Source organism: Trachinotus anak, unplaced genomic scaffold (genome assembly GCF_046630095.1).
Source record: "Trachinotus anak isolate AG129_WGS33_773 ecotype Australia unplaced genomic scaffold, CSIRO_AGI_Tana_v1 ptg000033l, whole genome shotgun sequence".
NCBI lineage: Eukaryota > Metazoa > Chordata > Actinopteri > Carangiformes > Carangidae > Trachinotus > Trachinotus anak.
The window spans coordinates 7627431-7649066 of NW_027273884.1; the positions used below are offsets into that span (position 1 = coordinate 7627431).

The window sequence follows — 21636 nt, forward strand, 5'->3', positions numbered from 1 at the left end:
CCCCTCGTAAACTACAAAACCACCCGGAAATACAAAGAAAATGCTAAGGGTAGTATAATAAAATTGTACAAAAAAAAGTATATTCTATCCAATTTTAGAATAAACAAAAATTATGTAATTACAGAAAAACACAAACAGCTAGCTACCCAGGAATTCTGAGCAACACGAATGTTTGTGGTATTTTCAACAATAATGTGGTTTTACATATTTTATTTTATCCATTTACTCATAAATCTGTGTCAATCTGCTGTGACACTACAAAGGCTTTCATTGAACACACTCATTTATCAAAACCATACATAAGAGCTATTATTCTTATTTAAATCTAAGTCCAGCTCAAATGGTTTCTGTCTTTGTGACAATTTTGGTACATACTTTTTACTCATTCTCATACTGTTCTTCAGTGTTTCCGACTGCACCTGAACTCATCAGCAGACCAGATTGAGCCAGAAGAAGGAGCATATCCACAGCAGCTGGTCTTATAATACATCCATGCTGCTGACCCACAGCTTCTCAGTCACTGATTCAAATTGCAGGGCGTGTCCCACCCGCAATAGTCCTGCAATAGTTCTGCAATAGTTCCCGCCCAGTTTTCATTCAGATTTTCAGAGTTTATCCAGGGTTTCACTTAAACATACGATAAACATGAACTAAATCACAACTAGAACGTGCTACAAGAATGGATAATATAGGATTACAGATCAGTTAGCAGTATTTGCCAGCCTTCTATAAATTATATTATGTCCACTGACATTTATTATGATGTTAAATTAATTATCTGAGAGACGGACTAACATACTCCTGTTTTTGGTCTTTTTATGGCATTTGTTCACAGCAAGAAAAAATCTGGAACAGCAGTTCTTTGACTGGAGTAACAGACACTCAGATTACATAGATTAGGACTCACCCTGCTGCCAACATGGAAAATAAATTATTCTGACCTCACTGGCAGCAGGACAGTTTACTCTCAGTTCACTAAGAATTTGGCATCACACTCTCCAAAGAAGTCGAAGTAATTAGTTGTAATCCTAATCACAACAAAAGGATTGCCATTTGTTTTTGTTTTTTTCCCCTTTGGAACTAAATTCTGTACAAAATTAAACACAGCGTGAAACAGAATGAACATGACATGAAAACATGTTGGTGTAACCGGGCTAGGGAAACTGAATGGAGAGCAGGGGTGCAGACATTACGTGACATTATAAGTTGTTATTGTTCATATTTTAGTATGTTCATGTAAAACAAAACATTCAAGTATGGTTTTATTTTTTCCAGAAGAAAGTCCTATATTTTCCTATAATTTCAGGTAATTTGTTGTATTTTATACATTTAATGGTACAAGTGTCTCCATCAAATTACCATTATTAAACAGTAAGTAGAAGTCTGTAAAATCAGGCAGGAATAGACCCAAACTCCTGGACAAAGGGGTTAAAGGATTTCCATCAGGTCACGTAGATATTCTTAGGTTCCACTGGAACCTGATCAATATTAATCACCAATCACAGACATAATTTCAGTGTATATGTCGAGACAAAGATACGTTTGGTGTAATTAGCAACAGTGTCTCCATTAGTTTGTCCACCAGAGGGCACTGATGAGTTTGTTAATCCTGCTAGCAGCAAGGGGATGACAGTGTTGGTGTGTCTGTCAGTTGTTCCAACAACGACTGTATAAGATTGAGTCATTCATGGTCACCAGAGGTTGATTCCTACTGATGTTATTGATCCTTTTTTTCTCTGGTGCCGTTAAGAGGACAACATTTTAGATTTTCTTTTGGTCAAATATATCAACAACTATGGATTGCTAGAAGATGTGGTACAGATATCCATGGTGCCTAGATGATGAACCACAGCTGAATTTGGTGGTCTCCTGACTTTTCCTTTCACGCCACCGTGAGGTTGAGATTTGTTGTTTTGACTGAATCATCCTGACAGATGGATGGAGTTGGGTACACATTTGATTTTCCTCAGGATGAATTGTAATACCTCTGGTGAGCCTGTGTCTTTTCATACAACTTCATCATCAAGTCAATTTTAGTTTGTCTCATCCTCACACAAAGTAATCTTGTTCGAATGAGCCTCAGCTGTACTTTGTGTTAGTGCTAAATGGCAAATGTTAGCAGCCTAGCAAACTAATGGTGCGTTCACGTAGTGTTTACATGGCATCAGATGGTGATACTGAGAATGTTAGCATACTATTAGCATGTAGCTCAGAGAAGTGCTTTGCCTAAGTTCAGCCTCATACAGCTGCTATCATGCATGTAGACTCTTAGTCTTGTTTTAACTCTGTATCTGAAATATTAATTAATACCGTGCAACTATTTTAACAATTACCAGACAGTATAACGTTAGCAAACTTTTAAACCTGAAGTGCAGAGGGTGGAGTCAGACACTGCCAAGATGGCAACGGCAGAGCAGCTCACTCTGAGATTTAAAAGTGCTATTCAGAAACCTTTGGGTGATGTCACAGAGGCTACGTCCACCTTTATTTACAGTCGATGTCTCCCATCAGGAAAAGCCACACCAGTGGTGATCCATGTATGTTTCATTTTTATCTGGAGCATCAAACTTTTCTTGGATGCTTCCTAGGTTTTCCTGCCCTAGGCTCCTCTACACTTCTGATCTTGTAGCTTCTCCATCTCTCATCACTACAATTGCTCCTTCTGACTCACTGTCCTGGTTTCTGTATGTACACTGTAAACACATCTAGACGCCCAAGACACACAGCCGACAGACAGCTGCAGGTTGTTTCCCAGACTTCTATTAATGTGACCCCAGTGCAACACAGGACAACATTCTGAAGGGTCATAGGAAACACATCTCCTCACACAGGAGATTTAAAACTCGGAATACTGACAGATTTGACAAAGAACTTGAATGTAGCAGATGTTCATTTATATTTAAAAGTCTTGCCTTTAAATCTCATAAGTAATGGCACGAACACTTTTCTTGTGTTTTATTTGAAGTGTTGATCTCCATAAGAAGATATAGTTGTGGTTTTAAGAACTAAAAACCACCTCAGTGTAGTTTTACATCTCCTCTCTCAGGTTTCTTTCTGGAGCTCTAGTAACAACAGGTCAGTCATGAGAGGCTCTTTTGGCTGACTGTTTTCTGAGTGATCCAATAAAAATATATCAGATTTCAGGTAAACACTCAGAGAAACCAAATCCTTCAAGGTTGCACACAAACTGTAATTACTGAACTGACCACAAACAACCTGCCACCTTAAAAGATTCAGCTATGATCCTCATCACTTCCCCTACATCAGCTGTGAAAAGTGAAACCTGAACGTCTGAGGCTGATATTAACGAGGTCTAATAAAATGTCAGGACATTCACTTTGCAGGTGAATCTCACCTTCTAGTGTAGGTGTGCTGACTGTTGCTGCTGCCTTACAGACAGTGAGCATTTTTTCCAGTCAGCTCGCCCACAAGCACATCTGTTTGTGAGCCATGTGTGTTCAGGTGATACATATTCCTCCGCTGTGTCTCTGTTGCATGGTAAAGCATCATCACACTCTGTCAGCCTTTATCACAGGGCTGCTTGTGCCTCATTGACTCTGAAAGTAGTGACTTCTTCTCACATTGGACAGGTTTGCAGCACTTTTTCTCCTGCCAGGTAAACCCTGCTTCACCTGACACTCATCATACAAATATCAAGCCTCTCATACATCATCTGCCTCCATCTTCAGGACTCCAACAACAGAAACATAAAATGATCCAAGAATGCATCGAGCATTTTTACTCAGTTCCAGTTACCAGTATAAAGAAAGGACTGAAGCTGTTTCTCTATTACAGGTTGGACCAGTCTTTCTTCAGTGCTGGGTTTAATCAAGCTTTTTGGTTTTCCCTTAGGCAACATTGATACAAACTCTCAGGACTATATGTCCAAGAGGGTCTTCAACAGTGTAGGAAAATAACTAACTACATCTACAAGACTGTAAAAAGCAAGCCCATAGATCGTCTGTGCAGCAGCTTATTATGACCAAGTTAGGTTTTGTTGCATAGTAATGACGACAGGAGCAAAGGGAAAAGTGCAGTGATGTAGTTTATAGAGCAACAAAGTGCACGTCAGGAGGAGGTTGAGGTGGATGATCTTGAAGGGAAGGCCATTACAGAACTGGTCTTAAAGGAGGCTTTGTCATGGAGACTACGCCCATCTTTATTTACAGTCTGTGGTTATTGGTCTGGGTCTGGATCTGGACCTGTGGGACCTGTAGTGACCTGTGGGACAGGACATTAAAGGACTGGTCTTCAAGGATAAAGTTGAAAAGCAGTGATATGTTTGTTAATGTTGAGGCTGATGTGGCTGACATGTTAGCAAACAACTACACAGACACAGAGCAACATTAGTATTCACCCAGAGTCATATTTATGTATCTGATCAATGGAAACCCAACATTCAGCTCTGGTTTGGTCTCCTGACGGAAATATCTGGCTCTTCAGCTGCTTTGTTGTCTGTTTGCTGTTTGGTGCTGGGCAGGTAGTGTGCCACCAAATGTAGAGTTGATGATAACTGTGGGCTTATTACTGTGAAGACTTTTCTTTCACATGACACATTTGACCCATTGTTGGTGATAAGACCCTGAATTGTGCAGCTTTCAGTACAGGCATCAGATCAGTCAAACCCTAATTGTCCCAGAGCTTCGGGCCTCACCACATGCTGATTCTGTGGAGATGATTTGGAAAATGAGATGAGAGATTTTTGTGTTGCTGACGGCAGCTTGGCAGCTGGATCTGAAATGCATTCTCCACATCAGCCTCAGTGTGTGGCACTGAAACAGCCTTTTGCCAGAAAAAACATTGTATCATATATCCCTTTTGTCCAATTAGCATCCTGATGTAGGTCTGGAAACTGAACTCTACAAATCTACAGACAGAAAGTGCCTTGTGTGTGTGTGCTGTACATAGGATTTAAATAACTCTAAATTAAATGCATACTTAGTTCATCATAATTATATTTAATATCCCCCAGTAAATACATTGCAACATTCTTTAGTGTCAACAGCAACTCATGGATGTGTGATGGGCCTACAGTACATTTCAACCCATGGAAACAGCCTCAAAAAGGTACAGCTTTTATAAATCTGCATACTCTGACAGTTTGTATGAATAAAGCTTCACTGCAGACATCAAATGTTATCTGATTTTCAGTTTTAAGCAATTGTCAGTAAATGTATCAATTACAGAATCAATTGAATGGCTGTATTTGTCTGAATTAGACATAGTGCAATTTGGTTGATCTAGAAATGGCTACACTAATATACAAATCATTTTTAAAGCTCATATATACATTGTTATAATACATTCTTTAAAACAACCAGTATGTTCCAAACGTCACTTTAATATGAAATGACTTTAAGAATAAATTAAATAAATATACTGAACAAAAATATAAATGCAACACTTTCGTTTTTACTCAATTTTTTCCACACACACCGAGGGTTTATGTCCCTTAAACTTTGTTCACAAATACACAGCAGGATTGTCGCACAGGTGTGACCTGGTAACAATAAAAGTCCACTTTACTTTTATGTATAGTTTTATTTTGAATTATTATTATTATTATTAGGTAGTGAACTGTTATTAGTGCCTAATAAAAATCTTTTTTCAAAATAAAACTGCACATTTTAAAGTGGCCTTTTATTGTGACCACGTCACATCTGTGCAACAATCCTGCTGTGTAGTCAACATCTGGATATGCCACACCTGTCAGGTGGATGAGGAGGAATTCTCACTGACACAGATTTAAACATATTATGAAGAAGATCTGAGAGAAATTTGTCTTTTGTGTTGTTAGAAAGTTATAGAACTTTTATTTCAACCCATTAAAAATAGGAGTAAAAACAAAAATGTGTTTATATTTTTGTTCAGTGTAATTTGTTTCCAAAGGGCTCAGCCTTAAATAAGTTTGTTAAACTTAAAACATGATTCAAAAATATTACAATTTACAGGAATAATTTCACAATTTTTACCACCCCATGAAAATGTCAATCTGTAACCTACCAGTCAAAAAACCATTTCAGTTTGTACTGAACTTTGAGCAGCTGGAGTCTATTAATGTAAACGTAAACTACAGCTTTAAGATTGAGGATGTTCTAATTTTTTGACATTTCACTTTGGTAGAAGTGCAGTGGCCCTGCGGTGCAAAACAAAATGCCAGGAAACATGCGCAGACAGCTCGGCTGGTACAGAGGCTCAGCGCTGTTGTGTCCTCAGTTTGAGTCCACAGCCAGCTGATGTCCAACTTCATCACACAGAGGGTAAGTGGTGACAGAAAATTGATACATAGAAAATAGAAAATGGGGTCCCAAAGCTCTGCAACCACTTTTTTTTTCTATAATGGTGTTTTTTTTTGTTTTGTTTTGTTTTTCATTTAAAATAAAAAAACAAAACAAAACATTTGAACATGACAGCAGGAAATGAGAGCAGGAACGTCGCTGCTGTGTGTCTCATCCTTAATGCTGATTGAACTTGGTTCATTTTCATCAAATACTCAGGATACATGGCACCACATTATCAAAGGGAATAAATAAAAAGTCAAGTATGGCAGTGAATAAAACTTTAAATACTCACAACATCCTGGCTACACTTTAAACAGGGACAGTTAATGGGAGGCAAAACATTTTTTTCTGTTTTCCTCCCCAGAATTATAAAAGTTTAGTTTTCTGAAATGTTGATGTGTTTTATTAAGTTTTATTTTTTGTCCTTTTTGAAATGTCATGTTTTCTGAAAAACAGAATTCTAGTGTTTTACACCTCTGGGCCACCATATACAGACTCAGACCTCTGTCCCTATCTGAAGATGGACTCTTTTCCACTGGTGGGACAGTGTTATTTTTATTAACTAATTTTCTTATGGATGCTTTCTGTTGTAAATCTTTCTAAGTTGAAAAGTTGAAAAATAATACAAATAATACAATAATACAAATTAGTATATAAAATATCAATGTACTGGTTGATAAAACTCGAGCACCTCACTCTTGATTCATTAGAACAATGATTAGTTTGTTATGCCTTCATATATTCCATGAACCTCAGCTGTAGCAGTGGTTGCTGCTGTCAAAATAATTAGTCTTTTATCTCTGTTAAATGATGAGATGTTCAGATTTTACCAAACAGCACAGCAGCAGACACTCACGGTCAGAAAACCTCAGTAATGTCTTTGAGCTTTTCAGAAATAATGATGCAAGAAGCCATAAAAAATGAAACAATGCTGGTTCTCTATGGAACATTTTCACTTTTGAATGCACATACAGGTGAATTCACAAATGTACAAATGACTGTTGGTCTGGGGAGTCATGTTCATTACACTCAGATTCACTGTGATAAACCAAATCAGAAAGCCATGTAAACACTGTTAATGAGACATGAGTCTCATCCAGTACAGTCACCGTTAGGCCATCCAGCTCACAAGGTAAGTCTGTGTTTTGCTATGAGATTAAATCAGTAAAAAAATAATTACAATAAATCAATCATTACAAGCATGTTTTCACACTTTGGGAGGTGTAATTACAACTTATATTTAGTTAAGTAATTAAGTAATTAGTTTCATAAGTACAATATGGACAAGAAGCTAATTCAAGTGTCTGAAATCTGTATGAAATGAAACTTTAATGTCAAAGTGATACTGAATGAACGGCTGCATTCATCAGTGGGCTTCATTACACTAGCTTCTGTTTATTTTGTTTGCTAACTGGGATAAATCACTACAGTGACCTCAGGAGAAAATGTCCCACTGGCAAACAAACTTCTTAGATATTATAATGCAAGTACAGTGATCAGTATAAATGACAGAGTGGAAACACTTTATCACCACAGTCATGTTTAGTGCTTCTCATACAGTATCTGTCACATGCTAAGGCAACTAGTACTAAAATCAAATGGTCCTATTAGTGATCCACTGCTGTGTTGTGCAAATGACAACTTGACACAAACGTTTACCAAGAAGCCACTTTCTCAAAAAGTCATTGTAGTCTTTTTACAGAACAGCTTGACAACATTTATAAAGTGGGATTTACATTTTAAACATGTCAAAAGTCAAGATTGGCCACAGCTGTTAATATTTTTAGGTCTGTCTCGAGATCATCATTTAATTATCCAATTTACTCAAGAGATCAACTTTGAGGATAGTAATTCTAAGATGTCTTATTAAACAGATGGACTTCCATCTTTTCAGGTTTACCTGGCCCTCTTTTAATGACATCATATTGTTGCGCCCTCTTGTGATTTAATGTCACTTAAGTGAATTAGTCCCACCTGTTGTTAATCTTGATTAACTTTATTTGTAAGTTTTCTCTGATGCTGAACGTGGTTTCATGACACGAGCAGGTGGTGGTAATTGTCACTTGACAAGACCGTCAGCCATCGTTGTGTGTACAAGAGGTTTTAATAAGTCTGGAGGCTACAGTGAGTCACTATGGGACTCAGGTGACTAGATGGGCTGGGGCTAGCTGCTTAGCATGCTTACTTCAGAAGAAGAAAAGATGTGAGAGAGACAAGAGTTAAAATTGGTGATGGTTTCCACCTGGAGACAGATGTTGGTGAGTAGAGGAATAAAGTCTGTTTTCTGAACTCACAACATTTCTTGTAGACTGGTGAGTACACAGCTGCTAATACTAACATTAGCTATGTAGTAATAGCAAAACTTACAAATAGCTCCTTTAACTCTGAATATTCACATAGTAAATGGAAACATTCTGGAAATTTGGTAAGCATACAAGCTAGCATTAGCATGTCAGCATGCAAGTGTTAGCAAAGTACCACTAAGTTCACCCTCACAGAGCTAATAAAATTCTTTCATAATATCATTTTTTGAGGTAACTGGCTTAAAAAATATTTGTTACCTTGACAAAATTAAATAGTAATTAGTGTTTACAACTAAGTCATGACTGATAGATAATGGTCTAAAAACTTTATGATCATGGTGATTTTCAGCTTGATGATCATTACAAACAAAAATAATGACAGAAACCTTATAACTGAGTAGTAGTCCACAGCATGAACACAAGCAAAGTGTACCTTATCCTTATCCATCAATGTTACGAGTCAGATACAAAAACTGAGAGGGAATCATCTCAGGAACAGTAGTGATGAGGAGAGAGCTTCCACGGCAGCTGACGAAGAGAAACAGACTGAGAGAATTAGCATCAGTGGTTTAAAAACACTTTAAAAATGATTACTGTATATGTTTTAGCTTAGTGTGTTACTGAACATTCAAATTGCTGGATGAGGAATACAAATCAAAAAGGAGTGCTCTGATCAGTCCTGACGTCTCAGTCCTTAACTGTTGCTCTTTTACTGTCCAAGGCCTTAAACCTAATGATCTACCGCCACGTACAGTACAACGTGACCCCTGTGATTTGTCCAGAAATATCCAATAGTGATGCAGCATTCATATCGTCTCTGTATGAATCTCTCTTGCCTCAGTCCTGACTCAGTAGCGTCTTTCAGCAGTAGACGGACCAGTAGATAAGGTTGAAGAAGATGTACGAACCAGGGAAGATCATCCGGGAGTATTTGTCAATGGCGTGTGTGTTCTGGATGATGTTGAGGGCACGCAGGCTCTTCTTCTTCTTAGTGGTAGTGGACTCGCTGCTCACTGACAGATGGACCACCATGTGTTCAGGTTTCTCTGGAACCTCGTGCATCTCTTCATGTTCCTCCTCAGGCACCATAGGCTCCTCAGTGTAGCCGGCCAGGCTGTTGGTGTCTGCCTCGCTGTAGGTGCCGTCTAACATGGTCATGGTTCGTGTCTGGGAGATGCCACAGGTGCAGGGAAGTGACTGTCAGGGAAGAAAATATACAATACAATCAGTGTCATGTATGGGATTTTAAAGGAGTGCACCAAAGTTCAGGGAGGTTATCAGGCATCATGTTCCTGAAGTGTTAAACTAAGTCATCAAAGTTCATCAGTGTCCTTAGCAGATGGTCTGATAAGTGTGGATCCTAATTCTAACAGTGATTGTTAATTTGTTGTTTTCTCCAGTACTAGTCCAGGCAACAATAATTACGAATATTCATTGTCCTTAGAGGATGATCCCAACTGTCTTGACCTGGTTTCATTTACCACCTTGAGGTCAACTGTGATGGCCACACGTGCAGCCACACAGTAAAAGTCAGTAACCCCATGCACTGACATCTCTTTAGTTATTTTAGGTTTTCTTTACATTTTACTCATATAGCACATACATGTGAACACGTAAAGAAGGACACATAGTTTTTTATTTCATATGGTATACTTATGGTTTATTTCCTATTTTATTATTTAGTTTAATTGGCAGTACACAGGTTTAGTTAGTTTTCTCTACATTTAACATTTGTGTTTATTTATATAAGTTGCCCTAAGATGTGTTAATTCTTCTTTCTGTTTTGCCGGTGCTCGGGGTCTCCTTACCTCTGCTGCCTGGGTCTTCTGGCTGGGGTTGAGCAAAGGACGCTCCTGAGGAAGCTGGAGACTTTTATAGTGGATGTGTTAATTAGGACTGAACTAAGTGTCTGTCAATATGGGGGGGATTGGAGTTCTTATGTTTGATTATTTACTTATTTAGATCTTAGTTTGACAGTAGGGTATTTCTTTTTGTTGTGTAGGCTTATTAGATATTATGTTAAGCTTGAGACCAACTGTCCTGTTTGTTTATTTGTTAGTTAAATTGTTGGTTTTTATGTTATCCCCCTGTGTGTCTTAGCTGGTCTGATCAGCCAGTATATATGTTCCCTTGTGTTCTTTGTCTGGAGGTCAGTTGAGTTAGTTTGAACTCTAGGTTATTTTGCCTCAGTTAGTTTTGTTACTTTGACCTCTTTTATATGTCCAGACTGGTTTGGTTTATTTTTTGTAATTTGGAAGTTTGTTAATTTAGAGTAAATAAACCTTTTTTTGATAAAATACCTGTGACTCCTCATCGCCTTACCACTCGGTCCCTCACATCAACATTTCATCACTTTTCACACACTGACACACACTGTCCATCACAAAATGTCAGCTGGATTTCCCTAAAATCTGCTGTGGAAGATGACCAGATATGATTATCTATTGCTACTGGTGACACCCTGACCTTTCCTGTAGAACAGCCGGGCGGATGATGACAGTGATTTCAAGAATTCTTAACTACAGTCAATGCCATGTCACTGTTCCTAAGGGATAATTCCGTTAAACTGAAATGACCACCTGGCCTATTAATAGACACCATCATCAAAATTTCTACTTGACCAATGATCAAAAACTAGGGGGTTCATGTGTTCCCATGAAACTTCCCTCCCAGAGGATGGAGTCCACTGTCACTGTTGCCCCCTGAACCTTTCCTTGCACCTTTTGCACATTGTCGGTTTATATATGTTTATGTGTTGAGGTCAACCAGTGATTTTTATTCCTCCATGCCGGCGACAGCCAGGGGTGGAGGCATATTGTTTTCGTGTTGTCCGTCTCATGTCCCCTTCTCGTGGACACGATATCTCAGTAACACCTTGACAGATCTTCTTTAAATTTGGCACAAACATTAACTTAGACTCAAGGAAGAACTTATTAGATTTCAGTGGTCAAAGGTCAAAGTTCAAGGTCATGGTTACCTCACAAAACATAGTATTGGCCAAGTGGGCACAATATCTTGAGAACTCCTCAAAGGGGATTCCCTTCAAACTTTGCATAAATGTCCTCTTGGACTCAAGGATGAACTGATGAGGTTTTGGTGCTCAAAGGTCAAAGGTCAAGGTTATTGTGACCTCACAAAACACTTTTAGCCATTACTCAAGACTTCACACAGCAATTTTGACAAAATTTCACACAAATGGGGAATGTTTTATATGACTCTGGATGAACAGGGATGTAATCTGAATCTAGTCTGTGTCATTCTAGTTTTGAATTCTAGTAATTCAAGTTTTACCTTGTTTTATTTGGATAAATCTTGAGACAAAAACCTGAATACATAGGTCATTTTGTTTTGCAGGAGTATCATCAGATATACAGTTGTAGTGTTACACAACAGTTACATAGTGTATGGTTTTGTGCAGTTCTGCTTTTAACTTCCAACTAAACAAAGTGACTGCACCCTGCAGCAGTTCATTCTGAATGTCCAGGTTCATGACAGTGACCTTTGTTTACGTCTGCTCTTTATTTCAGGATGGTGTTTTTCAGAGAAAAAGTTCCCTCCACTTAGAGCCTTGTCTGTCTCCCTGTGTTCCCTGAGTCTGGTTCCTAGCTTAACAACAACCAGCAACACTTTAACATGCTGACAGTTTCTCTCCAAAAAATCTATATTCCTTGCATCATCATTTGGTTTAACACAGTGCCATGACTCTGTGGCCCGTGGCTTTCCCTGTAAGCTTCAATTTAGACAGAGGGCAGATGTGTGTTGTTTGCTCCTCTTTTCTCTGTGGTTGGAGCAGCTGCCAATCTCCAGCTTCTAAATCCAGTTTTTACCACTGTTATCTCAGTGTGAGCCTGAGGGCTCACAAAGGATTGCATTTGTCAAGGACAAAAGAATCTGATAGGAGCCCAGCAGAGGGAGGTGCAGGTAGTGGTGGCATCAAATCAACAGTTTCTTTCTTGCTGTTTTAGCTTCACTTAGGCAAGTGAGGATCCTCCAACCATGGTTTCTTTAAAAAGCTTGATGTTAGCTTTGGTCACTCTGGCCAGGTCTGGGCCTATCTAGGCCCAGCCTTGGCTACACTCTTGCTCTGCCTCATCTTTTAAAAGCTCTTCTTCACTTTGGTTTTATGAACACAGGGACACAAGCTCATTCATCATGAAGCACTGTGTATTTATCGCTGTATAAACATTTTCTGGTATTCAGAAAATCACAGCACAGAAAGTTCATTTTGCTCTTCATTATTAATTTAAAGCTGCTTAGACTGATTTTTTTGGCGCTCTTTGATCAATTAACATGAATAATAAACACAGACAAAGTTTTTCAGGAGGTGTTAGTTAGTGAGCATTAAACAGACAGACAGTGGATCAGTGGGTGTGGGAACATCAGTGGACATTGATTCAGTGATGGTGTCAGACCTTCCTCTCATTCAACTCTGCTAAAATGAACTGCACTTTCTGCTGGACGCTGGTTACTGTGGAGATGTCATGATGGTGACTTCACACCAGAGAGAGAGGGCAGCTTCCCCTGAATCACATGATGGGTGACAATTGATGCTGACTGGACCCCCAGGACCCCTTGGGACATCTGGACCCCCAGGTTGGGAACCACAACTTTACACACCAGTGAAACAGAAACCAAACATGCACATCACACCACATGGTGAGTCCACTACAGGTCAAACTGAATTTTACGCTCCATATGTTGTTAATTCATTTATTTGAAAAGTCATAAATACACTGATACTGAACATATCAGTAAAATGCTTGATCCAAAATATCTGACCCTGCAGCCCAGTCTCTCCTGGCTGTGTGTTGGTGGAATAGGAAGTGACTTTTTCCTCCTCTTCTTATGATGAATAATAATCTTATTGATCTTCAGGTCGATCAGAGTCTGTGCGTTTCTTTCTGTGACATTATTTTGAAGGTCCCACAGGGATGCTAACAAACCTGTCGACTGTTTCTACGGAAACGACAGCACAGCTCTCTGCCAGTTTCTCCTGAAAGAAAACTGATGATACCTCAGAGACGCCTGCAGCCTCTTTCTCTCTCTTCATAGATAATGGTTCACACTCAGGAACTTTTGGTTCTGAGTGGATTTTAGGGATTTAATCTGGCATGTTAGTCTGAACCTGGTCACTTTCCTTATTTCTGGAAATGTTAAAGTGGCTGCATTGATTGTTGTTTTTTGTAACAGTGACAGGAGGGAGTGGTTTCTGCCCCCCCCCCCCCGTCTGCACTGGCAGACACTTTGATGTGTGTGTGAGTGAGGCTAGATACCCCTTCCCTCTGCTCATGTCTGTGTGTCTGTTTGTGTGCTGGTGCTCTGTTGTGTATCTTATGTGTGTGTGTTATAACAACTGGGTTTTTTTTTTTTTTGGTTGGTGCACCATTGATTCTGTTATTGTTTGACTTTAGATAAAAGAAGCTTTTATTTCTGGGTAACTTTGACAGAGTTCTGCAGGAATGATTCTTAGAATCTGGAAATTAGTTGCATTTTAGCTCCGCTCGTTCCCCTGTCATGAAGTCTCTGGTTGTTTGAATGTGTTTCTGAGTGATGACTGAAATCTGGTCTGTGTTTAACAGCAACTCAAGGATGTTAAGGTTTGATTCTCTGACATCAAATCTGTCAGTAAATCCCTCAGTCCTGATTTCTTGAAGCTTCTCCTTCTATTAAAAAAGGCTGGTTGCTAACAAGTGTCTAAATGAGACGACAGAGGTTGTCGGGGATGTTAAACGTCATCAGTCCAACATGAAATCTGATCTCCTCACCAGTCCACCTTTACAGCCTCGCTGTGTTTCTACAAACTGTTACTAACTTTGCCAGAGGAAAGGTTCTTGTAGAAGAGCTCAGAGCTAAATCAAACTACAGGTTGAAGGTTAGTGGTGGTGACGGTGAAGTCATGTGACCGTGGTGTAGTTGGTTTATAGCCTAACATGAGCTTTTTACTGCTGCTGATTGTATTTAGGCTTCAGACATCATAAAGTGGAGTCATTAGTGAAGATTATCCTGCTGAACAAAACCTGTCAGGATCAGAAACTGTTGCTGATTTTCTCTAATCATCCAAAACACAGCGAACAACAACAAATCCTATTGGCTGTTTGTGGAGGGAACCAGGTGATGACGACTTCAGGGTTGGACTACAGAAATACGTCATCCCTGCAGCTCTGTGTTGACTGTATAGATTCTAAGTATACATTTTTATTCTCTTTCCTCTTATTAAAAATAGTAGTAAATTGAATATATATTAAGTAGATTTCTTATAAGAATAATTAGTCTGTTGACATTGTAGAACCATCATTAAATAATAAATTGAATAAAAATCATTAGTTAAGGATTTCGTAATGCATTTGATTGTGACAGGTAAGGTTATGATAAGGCAACGTGACCATGAACTTTGGATTTCCTCAGTGTGGGAGTTTCCATCATACCTCAGTCTGGAGAAAGAAGAAGACGATAGAGAGAGGACTAAGGAAGAGTAACAGCCTGTGTTTCTCTGTGTAACATGAGTAAGCAGCACAGATGACTCCTTGCTGATGAGGTAACAGGATCAAATCACTTCACGACGCCTTTCTGTGATCACGTGACAGATTTTGACTCCAGATGCCCACAAAGTGGCTCCTTTGAAAAATCTCAGTGGGACCTTAGAGATAAAGACCAACCTAAAGACCCATAAAGATCCAGACCAGGTGCAGGTCTGGACATCTTTAAACATGAAGAGGATGAGGAGGACAGAGGCTTCTTCAACCAATAACAAGAGCTCATTCATTTCTAATACCACAATCAATATCAGCAGAGACACACAAGACTGAATCAGTGATCAGCCAATGATCTGACTTCCACAGTTTGGTGTTAAAATTTTAAACAACAGTTTCATCTTCTCTTAGCATCACACTTATGCACTCACATAAATACACAATTAAAAAGGAGATAATATAAACTGTTTATATATATATATATATATATATATATATATATATATATATATGTATATACATATTTACACAATTATGTGTGTGTGTGTGTGTGTGTGTGCATAATGTTTTATATACAGTATATGTTTTCCATTATAGAATGTATTTGTTTCCAGTTTCAGCAGAAGGTCTGGGGTCATGCTAACATGTGGGTCATGCTAACACGTAGGTCATGCTGTAGCTGCAGATGTCACATCTTTGATTCTTATGAGATGTGGAGAAAGAAACGGACTCAGGACGACAGGGTCCTGCAACCTAGAATCATTTGTCCCCGCCCTCAGATATGACCCAGAGGAACATACCAGTGACAGGCATAGGTGATTTTTGTTGTCATGGTAACCATGTTAAATGTGGTTATGGTTGTGCAGCAGTCTTGGTTTCATTTGGTTTAGACAGAAAAACTTCTTGGTTAAGTTCAGGAAAAGATGGTGGTTTGGGTAAATGTATGGCCTTTGTCGTCATGGTTACAATAATAAACAAGAGGTTAAGGTTGTGGAGCAGCCACAAATAAAACAAACAACACTGACTGGGTTCCACTCAGGAAAACAACAGTAGTCTCCTGTTTTTCCATCCCCCCTGACCTCCTCTCAACATGGACCATCACCAGACCTCCCACCTGCTGCTCCAGGTCGTCCAAGGGCTCGTCCAGTTAGTTTGGTTAGAAGGAAACAAATACTGGACTGTTAAAGCTCCGGAGGGAAGATGTTTTACTGCAGTGAAGCTAAAACAGCAAGAAAGAAACTGTTGATTTGACGCCACCACTACCTGCACCTCCCTCTGCTGGGCTCCTATCAGATTCTTTTGTCCTTGACAAATGCAATCCTTTGTGAGCCCTCAGGCTCACACTGAGATAACAGTGGTAAAAACTGGATTTAGAAGCTGGAGATTGGCAGCAGAGCAAAACTGACTATCATCAGCTTAGAAAGTTGGTGTGGCTAAAATGTTAGCAAACAGCTAACCTGCCTGCTACACATCCAGCATCGTGTTTGTGTCCACCTGATGGATGTTTGTCTGATGGATGTTAGTCTGATAGTTTAGCTGTGGTTTGGTCTCCACCAGCTCCTGTGCAGGGAAAATGACATCTCTTAGTATTTCTGTTCAGCAGAAACAAACCTGAGACCGTGCCCTCTCTCTCATCTTGCGCTCTCGGCGGTCCTGGACGGTGGACAGGTAGTTGACTGCAGCGTACTCCAACACAGACAAGAAGACAAAGACAAAGCTGACCCACAGGTAAATGTCCACGGCCTTGATGTAGGACACCCGGGGCATGGATGCGTTCACTCCGGTGATGATGGTGGACATGGTCAGCACTGTGGTGATGCCTATACACAAGATACACAACACTGTGGTTAAACTACGGCAAACTGCAGGTTGAAAATGTGTTTGTCTGTTTTTACTTTGACAGTGAAGACACAGTGTAATGCTGAACTGAATCAGGGAGTTGGGCCAATGCTGAGTAGCTCAAGCTGCAGGGGGTAAAAGCAAGAACATGAGCACTTATACAACATGATGCAATGTGGTCCAGCAGCCCTGTAATGCAGCGTCCTGTAAAACCTCCAGTCAGCAGGGAGTCAGAGACCTGCAGGTGAGAGGGCATCAGTGATGGCGGAAACATACCACAGAGTAGAAATACTGTGTCCAGTAAAAGTCATGCATTCAAGTCATTTTACTTATTAGCATCAAAATATATTCACGTAATTAAAGCAAAAGTACTTATTATATACACATATACATCTGATATCATGTAATTTCTTAATAAACTTTAAATTTTATAGTTTCACACCTGGATAGTGGGGACTGATGGGAGTTTTCTCAGAAATTTGTTCTTCACTGCTCTAAAACTAAGATGCTGTGCTGTGCAACCACCAGAAGCTACTGTTACAGAGCAGCAAAGAAGAACTGATTGCTGGAGAATGGTGTTACATTAGCCTTTAGCAAAATGTCAGCAATTTAGCAACATGTTACACTGTAAAATCCCACCAGTAAAAAGGCAACATGTACAGCATGAAAGGCTTTACTCTTATAGGAAGTGTTATTTATTCCTATATTTACTTTTTATGGCTGTTCATGTTTTACAAATGGATTAAAGGTCCATACAGTCTAAAGGTAGATGTCCATGTGTTTGTGATTATAAAGCAGGTCTAGGTTCTATATTAATACTGTGAAAGTATCAAAGCCTCAGTCCACAGAGAAATGCACACAGCCTGTATTCAGAAACTGAGCCTTAAAACCAGCCGTCAGGACTTCTGGAACTTTGTGATTTCACAACAAAGCAGTCAGGCTTCTCCTCTGATTGGCTGACTGACCTGTTGTTACTTGAGCTCCAGAGAGAAGCCTGAGAGAGGAGATGTAAAACTACACTGACATGGTTTTTAGTTCTTAGAACCACAGATATATCTTCTGATGGAGATCAACTCTTAAGATAAAACACGCCTTTAACCTGGGCCATACCATACAACAATGACAGCAATCATATCACATACATATATGTACGTATATGCAGCTGTTAAAATATTTTGTCTGATAAAATGGTGTCAGTGCTCTGTATCAGTTGATACACAAGCTCAGGTGTTGGGAGGTAAAAATGACACTGGAACATCTCTATAAATGATGCACAAAGAAGAAGAGAAACACCACACAATGTGTAGTTGAGGGATAAAAACCTGTCAGAGGGTTTTATAAAAACATCCCATCCTCTCAGCTGAATGTAATAAGAGCAATGAGCTAAGCCATGAGAGCACCTCAGTATGACAAGTGCTGCAACAGCCTCAGTACAGAAAATACATCAGAAGAAAAGTAAGAGTGGTAGAGTGTGGGAGGTTTGTGTATTCACGTGTGTGTGTGTGTGTGTGTGTGTGTGTGTGTGTGTGTGTTCCCAACTGGTGGAGCCATGTCACAGCCAGCTTTCATCATTTCACACAGACAGATTTTCCTCAGGCACAATCTCTTCAAAGGGCATTTCAAATGGGTTGTTTTTTTGTTTTTTTTTTTACCCAGGGAGACTCTGGCCGGCACAGCTCGGCGGTCGATCCAGAACGACACCCATGAAAGCATCACCATGAGCGTGGCAGGAAAGTACGTCTGCAGCAAGAAGAAGAAGATGTGGCGTCGCAACGTGAAGTTGATGTAGAGACGATTGTACCAGCCTGCAAACACAGCAAGAGAGAGGCTCACACACACTGGTTTCACAACACACTGTCAAGATTTGATTTAATCACTTATTAACATATGAAAAATCCTATTACTACAGCACTGACACAAACCACTGAGGCAATGATGAAACAGAAGAAGAAGTCCTTAAGTCCATAAAAGACTGTGAGCTAAAATATCAAACTCTGTATATTTGTTGTTTTTACCTCCAAGTCCATTTTAAATTGTTGTTCTCATACAGTAATTAAAAGTCTCTTATGTCTATATGTGTTTTCTGCTGCTGAACTTGGAAAAATTGTCTGCTGTGTAGACCTGGACGATATCCAAAATCTAATATCTTGGTACAGTCCAGCCCAAATATTGCGATATATGATATTCGCAGGTTTAAAAAAAAAATAAAAATTGTTTTATTTCATGTTTCATGTTTTTATAATATATAATTATTATAATTATATAATCATTGTATTTTATGTCTCAGGTGTTTTATTATAACATCTAATTATATTACATATAATTATGTGATTATGTGTATTGCATTTTATGTTTCAGGTAGTGACGCTGCCAGTAAACAGCAGAACAAAGTTTTATTTTTTCACATGCCAAAATACAATGTACAGTAAGCAAAGCAGTAAAATGAGGGTGTGACTCAGCAGCAGGGCAGACAGCAAAAAAAATCATATTATGAAAAATTTCATAGCAGGTGAGAAATATCATAATATTCCATATGATCAAATATCAGCCCAAGCCTACTGTTGTTTTGTCACATTCACCCCAACCTCCTCCGCAGACTGCCCCGGTCACCTCAATGAACCCCCACCAGCAGCCTGTAACTACATCACCTACATACAATGTAGGCGCGTTTTAAAGCTTTCAAGCCACTTCTCTTCCATTCAAATTCAAAAATTTATTTTCAAATTCAAATTCAAATTCAAATTCATCTCAAATTCAGTTTGTCCGTTAAAGCACCCACAGAGGTCTCCCCACAGCCTGTGGAGCGAGAATATAATCTTCATCCCAATGTATGTAAGTATGCAAGTATGTATTTAATCATTTCTGATTTTGGCAGTTTCAGCTGTCCATAGAAGAAAGGTTGTCCTTTCACTAAAACAGGTTCATGGTCTGTCCCTGTTTTCAGCCACAAACATTCCTCTCTACCTATTGTATGTTCAGTGACTGAGGCCTGTCCTTGTACATGATTCATTTTACACTTATATCATGATGGCGTACACAAGAGTAACATATAATATTATAAAGCATTTTATCTATAGTAGTATGTGTGTGTGTGTGTATGTGTGTACCTGTGCTGCTGTAGAAGGCCAAGCGAGACGTGGTGTGGAACTTCTGGATGAGGAACTGTGATAAGGAGATGCGATCGTCAGTGCTGAGGGACTCATCACCGCTCTTCCAGTACAGCATCAGGTCTTCATCAGTGTAGGCATCTGCCGAACATCACACACATCACACACAACACCACACACAACGATCACATCAAGTCATGGCCTCGACGCAGCTTTAAAACCAAAGAGTGAAACAAATGACACAACACAGGAGCCTGGGACTGAACAACAGTGAACTAAATCATGTGACTGCTCTCTGGTTACATCTCTTCTTTTTTAGGGAAATGAAATGAAATCAAATATTTGATTATTGATTTCTATTATCAAAGGCAAACTCCGCCCCAACAGTTCAAGAGGGTAGCTGTCACGCTCCTAACCCTTCTAACCCCGTCTTAGACAGGGGGGAGGTCAGAGGTCAGACAGAGAGATGGACAAGGACATTGTTGATATATATTGACAGAAAAGCGCAAGTTTCACCTTCTATTTGGTAATTTAACGCAACTGTCTTAGTGTATCCAAATCTTTATTGTGAAGATATTTACTTGATTATTCTATTAGCTAGTTACATTAATGGTGAAACACCTGATTAAAATCTGAAAGAAACAATCTGATGAACTTGTTTCTGCACTTTTTCTTCTCGGAACACAGATCCTAAACCCCCCCTGCTGTGAGCAGGTCTGTACCTTTGTGAATAACTTTCATCTTTACACTGTACAAAACCCCCATTGACCAAATGTCTTTCTCCTAACTGTTGATGTCTGAAGCTGCTCACAGTTCACAGTTTAGTAATGAAACAGAGGAGGGGGCACCTTTCATCTGAAATGTATGGGGACGCTTTGTGAAATGGCCCCTGGTGTGTTCAGGGCCCTTCCTCTGGATATCTTTGATGTCTCAAAAACACAGAATTGAGAAACAAAGAAATGCGCCCTGGTGGCTCACCAGGTAGGCTCAGTCCTAACTGCAGTGCCCCCGGTTCAAATCCAGCCTGGCGCCCTTTGCTGCATGTCTGCCCCTCTCACTGTCCCTTTCACATTTCAAATGATCAAAAAAAAAATAGAAATAAAAAAAAGATGTCCCTCTCACTCAGCCTGTGTTCAGGTCCAGCCCACCCCTCCTCCCTCTGGTTCAGGTCTGTCACCTGAAAACACTTCAGCACTGAGGGGAGGTGTCTGCAGAGGCAGTGAACAGGAACCAGAGACTGGGACAGTTATCTGGACTTCACTGTGCTCTCTCTCTCTCTCTCTCTCTCTCTCTCGATTACTTTATGCCATTAACTTTGTATTTTTTCTCTCCCGTAGTTTGTGCTTCTCCTCTCTCTCCCTCTCTCTGTCCTCATTCTGCAGGTCTCTCTGCCTCTGGAGCAGCAGGATCCAGATCCACCACTACTCATCTTTACTATTAACCACTGTTATCTGTCATCATTACTGATAACACGATTACCTACACAGCTGTTCCTGGTCTCTCTCTCTCTCTTTTCTCCTCTCTCCTCCCACCTCCCCCCCTTTTTTATCTTCTCCTAAATCCAACCGGTCGAGGCAGACGGCCGCCCACCCTGAGCCCGGTTCTGTTGGAGGTTTCTTCCTGTTAAAAGGGAGTT

The 21636-nt window shown here is 39.7% G+C and overlaps 1 protein-coding gene and 1 long non-coding RNA gene across 4 annotated transcripts in view; one reads left to right on the forward strand and one right to left on the reverse strand.

Moving 5' to 3' along the window:
- Positions 1–5321: 5321 nt before the first annotated feature.
- The window catches only part of gabrr2a (gamma-aminobutyric acid type A receptor subunit rho2a), a 53576-nt gene continuing 37261 nt past the window's right edge, over positions 5322–21636 (reverse strand). The window contains exons 6-10 of one of the 2 annotated variants that reach the window (XM_071471447.1): positions 20001–20141; positions 18546–18698; positions 16666–16874; positions 9493–9781; positions 5322–9112 (exon numbers count right to left, since the gene is read on the reverse strand). In XM_071471447.1, coding sequence (XP_071327548.1) covers positions 9069–9112; positions 9493–9781; positions 16666–16874; positions 18546–18698; positions 20001–20141 — 836 coding nt within the window. In that variant the 3' untranslated portion in view covers positions 5322–9068. Of the gene's footprint in view, positions 9782–16665; positions 16875–18545; positions 18699–20000; positions 20142–21636 lie in introns of both variants that reach the window. The other variant, XM_071471446.1, reaches the window with a different exon arrangement.
- LOC139614257 (uncharacterized) lies at positions 8400–18834 on the forward strand. 2 transcript variants are annotated; one of them, XR_011686954.1, is made up of 4 exons: positions 8400–8539; positions 16642–16782; positions 16958–17137; positions 18550–18834. It is a non-coding gene; the product is annotated as an uncharacterized lncRNA (long non-coding RNA). The 2 variants fall into 2 exon arrangements; XR_011686955.1 differs by having other exon boundaries at positions 8401–8539; positions 16655–16782.